This window comes from Lissotriton helveticus, chromosome 8 (genome assembly GCF_964261635.1).
Source record: "Lissotriton helveticus chromosome 8, aLisHel1.1, whole genome shotgun sequence".
Classification (NCBI taxonomy): Eukaryota; Metazoa; Chordata; class Amphibia; order Caudata; family Salamandridae; genus Lissotriton; species Lissotriton helveticus.
Window position 1 is genome coordinate 1,147,818,664 of NC_136069.1, and position 13,717 is coordinate 1,147,832,380.

The following is a 13,717-nucleotide window of genomic DNA, read 5'->3' on the forward strand; positions in this document are numbered from 1 at the left end:
CGACGATATTAGACTTAAAGGTTTGTGTTTGCCAGCTAGCTCAGAGTTCACTAGAAACTTTCTCGAATAGACAAGGAGGATTTTAACCTCCCTGGATAGACAAGAAGGGATTTAGTTTCTGACAACCATAGAACATGACAACTTTGCTCTCCCCTAATCAAGAGTGTATCTCTAGAGTCGTGTGAAAACAATAGACAACTTATTTTACTCAGTCAGTACGTGCATTCTTAGTTTCACCAGTTTGTAGAGAAATAAGAGATGGGCGTGGTTCAATAAAAGATGTTATTTATTGATCAGTCTCTTTTCTCATACAAGAGAAATGAATCGCTATTATTGCAATACTTGTAGTTAAGTAAAGTGCATACAGTAGAGACAGAATTATAAAATAATACTGTAAAAGCATTGATATGGTTTCTGAGCCATATGATACTTTAAAATGGATAAAATAGATACATACATATATACATTTGACTAATCGTACTCAACTGGTGCTTCTAACCACGCCTACCCCAATGTACCTGACCTAAGCCTAATACGTGGGCGGGAGTAGATAAGTAGCAGTTTAAGTTAAGTTTGTTTTGCCAAGGGACTGATTCGAGAATTCTCTGCAAGGGGTTATTCAGTTCTGTACCTGAGATCTAGAATGATGGAGGGCTGGTATCTCTTATCCCAGGTCTTGATATTCCAGCTGCCTGCGAGGGCTGCATGGAAGCGCCGGAGCTGGATTTCTCGGCAGGAGAAAGACAGCGTCTCGTTCTCAGCGCGTCAGGAAGGCGGGGGAGCGTCTGTGGGCTTCGCTCTCTGCTGGGCTCCTCAGCACGTCTCGCTGCTCCGATCTCGTCACCACCGCATGTGTTTGCTTAAGGCAATGTCGGTAATATTTATACCTGAAAGGTGCCGAGATTGACGTAAGGATGGACATATATACGTCAATAAGGATGTCATATGAACGGGCTCGTTCGCACATTCTTTTGCTGAAGTTCTCGGTGAAATCAAAACAATGGTTATGGGAATTTCCCAGGTCGCTGTAGGTTTGATTTGTTTTGAGAACTCCGTATGCCTTATCAGGGGCTGGAGGAATATCGCTTGTCTAATTAGATGGCATGCGTTATGACCTAATCAGATAACGCGCTTCTGTGCCGTGGTGTGGCTTAATCAGATAACGGTTCTTGCACCGTTGGATGGCTGCTAGTTAATTATTAACCAAACCATCGTCAGGAATAGGGGAATCGATACAGTACCTATAGGAATACATCACAGAATGAGAGAGACAGACAATTTAGGGATGATTTAGTGTGAAAAGTAAAGTCAATAGAGGAGAGATACAGGGAGAACAGATGAAAGAAGCAGTGAGGTAACAGAGAGAGGGAGGAGGTAGGGAGAGTTGTGATAGATAGGAATAGACATAGGTACAGAGAATGCTAGTGAATGGGGTTGGGTCCTGAGAGAGATGTAGATGGAGATGAAGTTGAGTGAGTTATATTGGGTCTTTGAGAAAAAAGTTTGGTAGACAAAGCTGACATAGAGACAGCTGGGACAGAGAGAGGATAAAGGTACATAGAGAAGGAGGCATACTGAGGTTAAGTGAGAGGAATATTGTAGAAGAGGTTAGATGAATTTAGGAAGGATAAATGTCACTAAAATATATATTTTTTTATTTAATTACCCCCAACTGTCTTGGAGTGTGAGCGTTAAGGCAGGGCTGGTCAGGAATGCACATACAGATGTATTATTTGTTAGCGTAACTACCAAAGTGTGTGGGTGGGTAGGTGGGGGTGTGTGGTCTAGAATAGGAGACTGTGCTCGAGGCATACTCTTTTAGTGCAAAAACCTATGCCTAGACTGTTTTTTTTAATTCCACACATTGTATGTGTGCTGTACAGTGCAGTACATAGGCAATGTGTGTAATATTTGGAGACATTAAAACATTTCTTCATGTTAGCACCTGCTTCAAGCAGGCTGTTCTTTTAAGCAAAGCCCATCTGGCTATTTTAGCAAATTGGGCTTTACATTGAAAACTTTGGTTGCTTGCGCTAGCCTGCCCTAGATACATCCAAGTAACATACCCTTAATGCACAGTGGTGCAAAGCCATGCAAAGTCCTATTCAAACAACTGATAAATGGCACATTTCCAGCACAAAATACTTTTTGTGCTGAAAAGTAAATACCTTTGCAAGAGTTTGACCCACCTTTTAGGACTTTGCCCTGGCTCAAATTGTTCGCAAATCTGGCCCTAAGTTTCTGTTAAACATGCTCAGCCGTCAAATTAGAAAAAGAAGCTGGATTTTATGAGCAACATTTTTATGGTAGAAATTTCCACTTTCCCATTTACTTTATAGAGGGCCACTTGGAATGCTGAGGCTCTGGGCAATTGCTCGTTTTTGCCCACGCCTTAAAATGACAAAATGTTGGCAGGGTATGCCCAGACGCGTGTCCCTTGCTCGCTTTGCCACTGGATTCAACGGGTCTCGCTCCCTCCCTTTAGTTCAGAGGAGCGGAGGGTAGGACAAGGAGTACCTCAGGGCTCAGCCATCAGCCCGATACTCTTTAATATTTACCTCCGCCCCTTAGTCCAGCTCATTAAATCTTTTGGGATTTCCGCATTTAATTATGCGGATGATACCCAGCTGGTCTTTTCACTCGAGGGACAGGATGCAGTCCCGCGGGAGACCTTCCATCGGTGCATGCAGGCTACAGCGGAAGGGCTGCGCTTGAACTCGTTACAGTTCAATGGAACCAAGACAGAGGTCCTGTACTGCTCTAACGATCGAGTTCCCAGAGATCTCCCAAACGACTTCTGGCCCCAGTCTTTTTCAGATACAGTGTCAGCCGCACCATCGGCGCGTAATTTGGGTGTCATTTTTGGGCCCAACTTGCAGTTAGATCTGCACGTAAACAAGACTACGTCAACGTGCATGATGCTTATCCGCATGCTGCGCAAGGTTTTACCCCTCCTCCCTGAGCAAGCTAGACCTGAAGTAGTGCGGAGCACCATCTTGAGTCGACTCGACTACTGCAACGCACTACTTCTGGAAGCCCCGGTAACACTTCTGGGCAAGCTCCAAAGGGTACAAAACCTTGCTGCCAAACTTGCCTTATCCCGCCCCTACTACAGCTCCTCTACGGCCGCGTTACAGGTACTCCATTGGCTTCCGGTCCATCTACGTGTCCGTTATAAAGCAGCATGTATTGTGTTTAGAGCTATCCACGGCTTGGGCCCGATCCCTCTGCAAAGAATGTTTGCCTGGTATCTTCCATCTCGAGCTCTTCGGTCCTCTTCATCTAGGCTACTAGTAGTCCCGCGGTTCCAGAGAGTGAGGATGGGTGGTCGTTCGTTCAGAGTAGCGGCGGCCAAACTCTGGAACTCCTTGCCAATATCCTTAAGGAGTTTCGAAGATCTCTCAGCCTTCAGAAAGGCATTGAAAACTTACCTCTTCCCTAGGACAGGCTAGCTGCTGAATTCGCTGGATCAAGGTTCAAAGCGCCAGGATGCCCTTGGTGGTGACAGGCTTGCGCTATACAAATATACCACAATACAATACAATACAATTCAAGCTAGCCTGGCTGATGAAGGGTGTTACCCTGAAACCGGTCTCAGGATGCTGGCTTCTGGTCCAGGGAAGACCTGGCTTGGCAGTTCGGGCTGGACTGTTCCCATGAGGAACAGGGTCAAGACTGATTTGCAAATGGCTGGGACTGAACTGGGGTGGCGAAGAGAGCTAAAGAATGATGATGATGGATTCAACCCAGATCTGTGACTGGGGGTAAGTGTCAGCGCTCCGTCCATTATCTCCTCGTGTTTGCTTAAAATGACTTTGGCACCAAATTGTGCATTTTAAAACACAATGTTGACATATATTTATTGAAAAGAAAAAGGCTTTGAAAGGGCACCCATTAAATAATCAAGTACTTTTATGGTGAGTCAAGGCAATGCACCCCGACACTCTCCAGGAATTTACCTCAGCTTTTCAAAATGTGCAATGGGTGCCACCCCCATATGTCACTAATTATCTTCATTATGCCAGCAAGACCCCCATATGCAAGGGGTGCCCCCTTCTGACAAGAATTACATACAATATGTCAGAGCCAGAATTTTGCAATATATGCCATTCAGATTCCTAGGGTGACCCATATGTCACAAATGACTCTAGAATGCCAGGACCACCATTTTGTTTTGGTTGGCTGGCCCCTATATGCCATGGTTGTCCTCACTCCTGCCAAAAAGTGCCTCTAGTATGGCAGTGCCAGCATTCTGCCACTGGTGTTCCACATGCAATAAATTACCTCTTGTATGCCGGCACCAGCATTTTGCAAAGGATGTTCCATATTCCAAGAATTACCTCTAGGTTTCAGTATGCCAGTGCCAGTATTTTTACCATGTGTGTCTATGCCAGTCACAAACCACCACCAGTACACCAGGGGTAGCAGGAGACTTGCAAGAATAGCTGATACACACACATGCTCATTTACTCACACTCAATCACTCACTCACACACTCATTCATTCCCACTCTCTTACACTTCCTGGTATTCTCTTTCTCCTCATTCCCACTCATGCTCAGCCTCACTTTTGGAAAAAACAACACAGGGTTCTGGCTGTTTCCAGCAAGGCTAAGCCAAAAGTACCAAAAAACAAAACAAAGGCCAGTACTGGATACCCTTTACCAGGTAATATTATGGTCACCTTATGAACAAAACATAACGGTCCATATTACGTCACAAGTCCAAATTTTTAATATTTTCTTTAGTTGAACTTTCTATTTGAAAATTATTTCACAAATTAATTGTGCATGTATAAGCAGTTCAAACGTTAGACATAACAAAACAGAATCTTATTACATATTTACAATTTACAATTTACACACATCCTCTCTACAGCATTCATTCTTCATTCATACAACTGTACAAACATACACTAAAAACCTTTTGTCAAAAGAGCAATTGAAATAAACAATGAATGGTGATCCCTTTTCGTATTTAACAAATGTTTTCAATTAAATATGTAGAACATTAATTCATTTTTAAGGAAAACCAAAACCTATTGCAAACAGTTTAGTAGTATGACAAAAGAGTTCAGTCACTACTAATGAAGGTCAAAAGGTCTCACTTTTGCACACTCATTCATTCTTTCATTCTCAGTCACTCACATGCATTCATGCATTCACTCTTTCTTCCTCACACTCGTTATCACTCATTCAATCTAATTCACTCTCACTAACACTCATTTGCACTAAATCTTACTGTAACTCAGACCCACTCATTCTCACAACACTGTAGTTGTTCTTTAGCTGAGGCTGTATCTAGTGCATTAGCAGAGAAACCTGATCTACGGTACTTCCATCTATTCTGGGTTCTAAATAGTATTCCATTAGGGCCCTTGTCCCCCAGTTCTTGTGTTTCCTTGTGTCTATATTCCCTTTGTGTTCTCATTCTTTATCTGCTGCAGTGTGTTTGGTGTAATTTGGTTTCTTTTTCTAAGTTCTCTCTCTCACATCTTTCAAAAGCCTTCCTGATCTGCCAGCCCCCACCTCATATCCCTCTGTGACAGGAAATCAAGCGAGGTAGGGTCTATCCAGTGGTATTCAATGGTTCATGACTGACCTGGAAAACATTGCTTTCTTGGCGAAGTCCATCTCTTCTGGAGGCACCATTATCACCTGGCCGGTGAGGGTTAGCCTGGCACACCGTGGGTCATCAGGATCAATGCTGTACTTCCTGTGTGGAAATGGGCAATGCCAATTAATCTCGATTATTATAGCTTGTATAGTAATTCTATGCTGCAGTGCACAGTGGTACTATGTAGTGTGTGTGCTAAATACAAGTTCACGGTTAAATGAAGAGAAATAAAAACAAGCATTGACAAAGCCAATAGGACACACCATTGAGACCTATTGGCTTTGCCAATGTTTAGGCCATGTTGTACATTATCCCAGATGCTGTGCAGCATGACTACGCAAGAAAAAAAAACGATGACATGGCTGGCACCTTATGCGCCCTACAAAATGACGCAACTATTTTCATTTTTTTTATTAGCTGATCTGAGTTGGATCTGCATATAAAACAAATTTGCAAATGTGTTTTTTTTGGGAGGGGGTAGCAACAAGAAGGGCGTAACCAGCACCAAAGCCATTGCCTTTGATGGTAATCTGTGAGCTTCAATTAAACTAAATGCCTACCTACAGCCTTTAATACGATGTAATAACAATTCTACGGTTAAAGGCCTACTAGTTGAAACACATGCTTTTCAAGATAAGTTGGGCCTCCTATCTTTGGCGTAACTATAATCTATATAAATGGCTTGTCTTCATAACCAACTCAGGATTACTGTATTGAGCACATGGCAGACATTAGCCATATTATCAAAGATTTAAAAGATGTACAACATTTACAAAATTACTGTTTGTAAAACAATGCACCACCCATCCTAGTTGGGTCTGACAAGGGTTATCACAATGCCAATTTTCTCCCTCTAGGGTCCGTCAGGGGGGGTAACTAACACCAAAACTCTTGCCTAGTACTGGAATCTGCAAGATTCCTTCTAAGCACATACTTTTCTACAGGCTTAAACACAGTGTAATAAAACGCCATCATCAATGGCCTGTTGAATTTAACATAAACTTCACAATAAATAGAATAGGGCTGCTGTCTTGTTGTAACTTTTCATATTATCCAGATAAGATATGACATCTAACAAAATCTTTCCAACTGAACCAATCAAGTCTGTAGTCTTGATCATTAGCTTCTGCCATAACCAACTCAAGCTTACTGGATGGGGCGTACGTTTTCATAACATGTAAAATTAGTAAAATTGCAAAATGCTTTAGATTTTACCAATTTTTATGTATAACATACCGATAGAGGCTTTCAGCCAGCCCTCCTAAATCAAAAGTTTGTTGCGGTGTCATTCTCTTTTTTTCTCCCATCACAGCATATCATTAGGGCAGTGATTCAACCCACTTTAGCCATTGGCTAGCTTCACTGTGAGTGTTGGCATGTTGTCCTTTCACGAGCAGCACATGGATGTGCAAAGTACCTCCCTTCAGTGCCAGAGACTACTTTGGTAATGTGTGCTTTTGGAGACCATGGAAGTTTTACAAAAACAATGAGAAAACAAATCATGCATCTATAAAGCCAAAAGACTGACAGACAATGCCAGACCTATTGGCTTTACCAGTGCTTCCAATGGAAGCACACACCTAACGGATCAAAAGCTTGTAGAAACAAGCATTGGCAAGGCCAATACATCTCACCTATGCAGGAGCTTTTGGCCAATATGTTTTAGACATGGTGTACACCAGAGTGGCTGCTGTTCAGCATGGCCAAAACGTAGTGGTGTAAAGGAGAGTGGTGTGGAGTGTCAAAAGGTGGGTGTTGTCAGTGGAGTAGCAACGGGGGTGGTGGGGGTAGTCCGCCCTGGGCAGCATGAGTTTTGGGGGTGGCACTTACCTGCGGCCATCGCTGGGGATTCGCCAGCACCCCCGCTCTTACATTTGCCGCCGTGGGCGTGAAACGCAGGGGCTGCGACAGGTGGCAAAAGGCCTAGCACGCCATTGGGTGTCATAGAGTGGAGTGGCATAGATTGGTGTAGAGTAGAGCTGAGTGACGTGGAGTGGCGTAAAGTGTTTTAGAGTGATGTTGAGTGTCGTGGTGTAAGTAGAGTGGAAGGGTGTAGAGTGGAGTAGAATGCCAAGGAGTTGAGTGGCGTAGAGTATCATAGAGTAGAATGTCATAGAGTAGAGTGGCATTGAGTGGAGTGGCATAGATTGGTGTAGAGTAGAGCTGAGTGATGTGGAGTGGCGTAAAGTGTTTTAGAGTGATGTTGAGTATCGTGGTGAAAGTAGAGTGGAAGGGTGTAGAGTGGAGTAGAATGCCAAGGAGTTGAGTGGCGTAGAGTATCATAGAGTAGAATGTCATAGAGTAGAGTGGCATTGAGTGGAGTGGCATAGATTGGTGTAGAGTAGAGCTGAGTGACGTGGAGTGGCGTAAAGTGTTTTAGAGTGATGTTGAGTATCGTGGTGAAAGTAGAGTGGAAGGGTGTAGAGTGGAGTAGAATGCCAAGGAGTTGAGTGGCGTAGAGTATCATAGAGTAGAATGTCATAGAGTAGAGTGGCATTGAGTGGAGTGGCATAGATTGGTGTAGAGTAGAGCTGAGTGACGTGGAGTGGCGTAAAGTGTTTTAGAGTGATGTTGAGTATCGTGGTGAAAGTAGAGTGGAAGGGTGTAGAGTGGAGTAGAATGCCAAGGAGTTGAGTGGCGTAGAGTATCATAGAGTAGAATGTCATAGAGTAGAGTGGCATTGAGTGGAGTGGCATAGATTGGTGTAGAGTAGAGCTGAGTGACGTGGAGTGGCGTAAAGTGTTTTAGAGTGATGTTGAGTATCGTGGTGAAAGTAGAGTGGAAGGGTGTAGAGTGGAGTAGAATGCCAAGGAGTTGAGTGGCGTAGAGTATCATAGAGTAGAATGTCATAGAGTAGAGTGGCATTGAGTGGAGTGGCATAGATTGGTGTAGAGTAGAGCTGAGTGACGTGGAGTGGGGTAAAGTGTTTTAGAGTGATGTTGAGTGTCGTTGGGTAAGTAGAGTGGAAGGGTGTAGAGTGGAGTAGAATGCCAAGGAGTTGAGTGGCGTAGAGTGTCATAGAGTAGAATGTCATAGAGTAGAGTGTCAGAGAGTAGAGTGTCAGAGAGTAGAGTGGCATTGAGTGGAGTGTCATTGAGTGGAGTGTCATTGAGTGGAGTGGCATAGAGTGGAGTGGCATAGAGTGGAGTGGCATAGAGTGGAGTGGCATAGAGTGGAGTGATGTAGAGTGGTGAAAAGCAGAGTGGTGTAGAGAGTAGTGGCTTAGTTGAAAGTGGTGCAGAGTAGAACAGAGTGGCGTAGAGTGTAGTGGTGTAGAGTGTTGCATGGTATCATATAGTGGCGTAGTGTGCAGTGGTGTAGAGTGCAGTGGTGTAGAGTGCATTAGTGTGGAGCACTTTGGCGAGAGTGCAGTCATTTTAGAGTAAATTGTAGTAACAGAGGAGAGTAGTGCAGAGTAAAGTGGAGTGGCTCAGAGTATAGTGGCACAGAGCCACATGACGCAGCATAGGTTGCAGTGGCGTGGATTGGCACAGAGTGGAGAGGCGCAGAGTAGACTGTTTCAAAGTAGAATTAAGTGGCGCAGAGTGGAGTGGTGCGCAGTAGAGTGGAGTTGTGCAGGGTAGAATGCAGTGGCCAAGACTGGACAAGGTATAGAGTGTAGTGGTGAAGAGTGTAATGGTGCATATTAGAGCAGATTGGGGTAGAGTGCATTGGCATAGAGTAGATTGGTGTGGAGTCAAGTAGAAAAGGCATAGAGTGGAGTGGTGCACTAATGTTTTAGTCTGAAAGCCAAATGTTTGCTGGCACTGCCACCAGATTCCACTGACTGCTTTTGACCACATCATGGCAAATGCACCTCTTTAATTTAGTAAACTGACTTACCCACAAGCTTGATGGGCATTGTGAATTTGATAATTCATTTCATTATGGGATTCCCAACAAAAGCTTGACATTTTTTACTCTTATAGACTTACACCTTGGTTCGGGATAAACATCCTGCTTTTCTGGAATTTTTAAATAAATTTGAACTAAAGTGACACTGCGACTGTTGCAGCTTTCCAGCAGTACTCACATGCGTAACTAGTCAGATACATGCAAATCTAACATGTGCAGGTATAACAGGGAAGTGGATTAAGTGTAATGTTTATTTACACATCTGTAAATATAACTAAAGATTGCATTTGAACTTCCAAACCTTTTTTATGTCTCTTAGGAGTTGTTTTTACCCCATGGAGAATACTTCACATTGCAACCCACAACGTTGTGGTGTTCTTTGCCCAATGCCTCTCTCCATCCGACCATCTTTTACATGACATGAAACATATCCCCCACTGCATCCAGGGATTTGTGCCTATCGTAGTTGAGTAACCACAAACGAGCATGTTTGTGTATATTTACCTAGAGAGCCAGGCATTTCCAGCCTGGCATGCATGCAACCTACTTGGTAAGCAGATTTAAAATCGCATAAACTTGGAGCACACTGGTATAAACTACCCACCATCATCAAATGACCAGAAAAAGTAGGATATTCAGGTTTCAGAAACATCAGTGAGAAAAGCAAAGAGCATAATAACGACATCACTGGAAATGACATCGCTGGACTTTAGGTTTGATGATATTACAAAAAATGAAATCACATGGCATTGAATCCAGATCACAGGAAGTGACAGTATGGCTTTATATCCAGATGAGATCATTGGAAAGAGGTGACACAAAGGAGTGGCTTTTGAGCACGGTGGCTAGCCTTAACCTTATCAACACACATCCTTAACAGTAAACATGGCAGTCGTTAACTCCAGAAGCTACCATGAGGAATGCATTTCAGGGTGCACCGCAGCTTTCAGAAGGTTATTGGTACATGGATAAAAGGGACGGACTTTCATCTTCATGGCAGAAGTATGTAAAAGAGTCCCTCTTTGTATTGGGATTGTCTGACCTGTGGGCATCACTCTGAGTCTATTACCTCTTTCTCTGCCAAAAAAGTAAACCTAGTGTTCAGCAGGGCTCGAGTCGGGGTACCACGCGGGTGGACGGCGTCCCCCCACTTATTTTACCAGGAGCTCGATTACTGGAGCAAATGGAGCCACACATTCACTCTTTGGCCTCTCTGGGGCGAGATCGGACCTCATTCAGAACGCTGCTCACGCGCTGGCTCGCATCTAAGGGGTGAGCGAGGGGTGGCAATGAGTCTGATGGTGCAAGCCACCTTTCGTGACGTCACTTCCTGTTGGGACGTCAGCGTCCCCCCACTCCTTTTTTTAGGACTTGTGCCCTGGTGTTCAGAGACAGCAAATGGTTGAAGCTTATGTTATCCTGTCATCCACAAGCCGGGGTAGGCTCGCAGAGTTCCTCTTAATACTTGAGTACGAACCAAAGTATGAAAAGTTTCTCGATGCGAATGACGCTCCATTCACTAGGTCACTGTATATTAAATTTAGGCTGGGCACACTACCATCAGCGTTCTTTATTAGCAACTGGAGGTGCCGACTTGAGGACATCACTCTTTGCCCTGCCTATAGGGAAGCTGATGAAACGGACGACCATCACATTTTTTCTGTCCTAGATATGAGAGGCAGCCTAGGCGTTGGATTGTACCTCTGTGTAGATGCTTGGGAATAACCACTATAAGATGGCCCTGAGAGTTAGTAGGTCAGAACCAGGGCCATGCATTCTGTTTTCTGTTTCCAAATATCTAGAGTCAGTTTGGCCCATTCGCTCTAAACTTGTAAAAGAGTCAGTAGCTGCTAGCCACGGCCGGCAGTGGGAGTACCTGCAGGGTGGTGACGTAGGGAGGGGGAGGGGCAGGGTGGGGGGTAGTAATGTATGGATTACGGAGTTTCACAGGTAAGCAAACATTTAAATAAATAAAACGAATTTCGTTGCGCTCACTGCATCGCATTTGGGGTTGCAGTGCACTCAACGAAATTCGTTTTATTTATTTAAATGTTTACTTAGCTGGGAAGCTCCATAATCCATACATTACTACCCCCCACCCTGCCCCTCCCCCTCCCCACGTCACCGCCCTGCAGGTACTCCCACTGCCGGCTGCGGCTGGTAGCTGCTCCTCCCATCAATGAGATCTAACTAGCCACTAGGAGAAAAAAAACATCTGTTGGGTCTTATAGTCTATGCCACTGTGCTATCTCATAACAAACTATTATAATCACAATGATTTGTTGTCTGCACAGAACTACTCCCGCTAGACAAATGGCTGGTTCCCCTTTTCTAAAACAATTGCTTTTTTAAGCACTTTTATATGTCAGTTTTTTTTAATATAACTCTTATGGAAGTACAATTATATATTGTTTTATGCGTCGGTTAAATGTGGCATAATCTTTCATATAAGGCTTAGGAACCTGCAAACATACTTTTAAATTCTGTTATTTGCGATTGTTATACTGCTGTGTTTTAAATCATGTGGAAATGTTTTATATACTGCCGCTTTTATGGTTTCTGACCGAAATAAGGTAATTGGACTGACTGACTTTCACCTGTAAACAAGTTCAAATCGCAGCTTCCCTAAAAGCAGTATGATGACTCCAATAAATGAGTAGACTGTAGTCTGTTGAAAAAGCAGAACCCCACCTTTTAAATCAGCATGGTTGCACATATATATATATAAATAAATAAATAAATATATATATATATATATATATATATATATATATATATTTTTATTTTTATTTTTTTTAAAACATTTTTATTGAGCACTGCGCATTATAAACATGTGTACACAGTCGATAGTATGCTCTTGGTTACATTTTCAAGATCAAGTTAACTTTAATCTTACATGTGTTCTAAAGCCAAGCATATCATGAGTGAACCCACTCATCATAAATGGTTGGCACATATAGTGCAGTTTTGCACATAAGTAAATCTGTTTAGTGTAACGTCAAATTTTGTAAATAGCAAATATGATTTTACTGAGGTAAATAAAGATATTTATTAAACCAAATTCGATATGGTTGCAGAGCTAGAGGAATGATTGTTTCCAAAACTGGTCCGAAATGCCCGCGGCTACTGTGCCCGGTATGGCTGAATGGCAGGGCAGTCCCATAGTGTAAGCTTGAATGTACCTCCAGCATCCCCACAGGTCGGGGCGACTGCCCTCCCCATGCAAGGCAGGCAGGCCCTGCCGTAGTAGACCCAAGGTCGGATCTGAAGTTGGATCATATGCAGTTGTGACTTTATGGTCACTTCCCTTGGGTGCATCAGTTCAGCCTCCGAATCAATACCCGCCAATTTACCCACGTCCACCTCCTATATGGCCCTTAGCTTAGTCAGTGTGTCCAGCAAATTCTTGTTCAGCGTCTTATAGGTGCGAGAGATAGCCTTGTGTTCTAGTTCTTAAAGTAACAACCTACCCTCCATTGGGGCTTGTCTCCCATTGTCATCACATTTATTTTTTATTAGCAAGCTGTCTGATGGCAGTAGTGCTATTGAGTGGATGTATTGCACAGCCTGGCAGTTGGTGAACCTAAATCTCTTTGGATCTAAGAGCTTGTTTGCAAGTTTCGAACAGCTTAACTTAACCTCCCTCGTATAAACCAACTAGTATTCTGCAGTTGCCTTGACACCAAGCCTACTGGATGTACCTTCATAAACTGGTGTGAAGTCTTTGTTACAGTAGATAAGTGCTGGTGGCGAAGGAAAGGTTGTAAGTTTCAGAGGCAGGCTATAGAGTCCCATATTTCCAATACAGTTCTTGTGATCTGGCTACAGAATAAATGTTGGATCTGGTCTATACATGTACACACAAGATATCCCACAACATCTTACCAGTCATTGCTGGAGCCACATGGGCTCGGTGATGACAAGATTGTCACTGGGACCGTTCCCCTATATTTGTAAGTTGTAATGCCCTATTATAGTTTTTAACATTGGGATACCCTAAGCTACCTCTACCTTTTAAAGCCCTTAGGATCTTTTGTGATATTTTGTTGGCGTACTTTGTCATACAAAGGCTAACATCATTCTTTAGAAGTTTTGGAAAATGGAATCCTCACTCATGTGGAGAGACTGGAAAACATAGATCAGTCCTGACATGATCATCTTTTTAATTGCAGCTATTCTACCTAATCAGTAGGATTAAAGAATATTTCATCTATTGTGAGTGTCTCTTGATGGCTCATATCTCAGGT

The 13,717-nt window shown here is 43.3% G+C and overlaps 1 protein-coding gene across 1 annotated transcript in view; it reads right to left on the reverse strand.

Moving 5' to 3' along the window:
* The window catches only part of CREG2 (cellular repressor of E1A stimulated genes 2), a 68,937-nt gene that overhangs the window by 31,241 nt on the left and 23,979 nt on the right, over nt 1-13,717 (reverse strand). Inside the window, exon 3 of the mRNA XM_078658036.1 lies at nt 5,601-5,714. Coding sequence (XP_078514162.1) covers nt 5,601-5,714 — 114 coding nt within the window. The remainder of the gene's footprint in view (nt 1-5,600; nt 5,715-13,717) is intronic.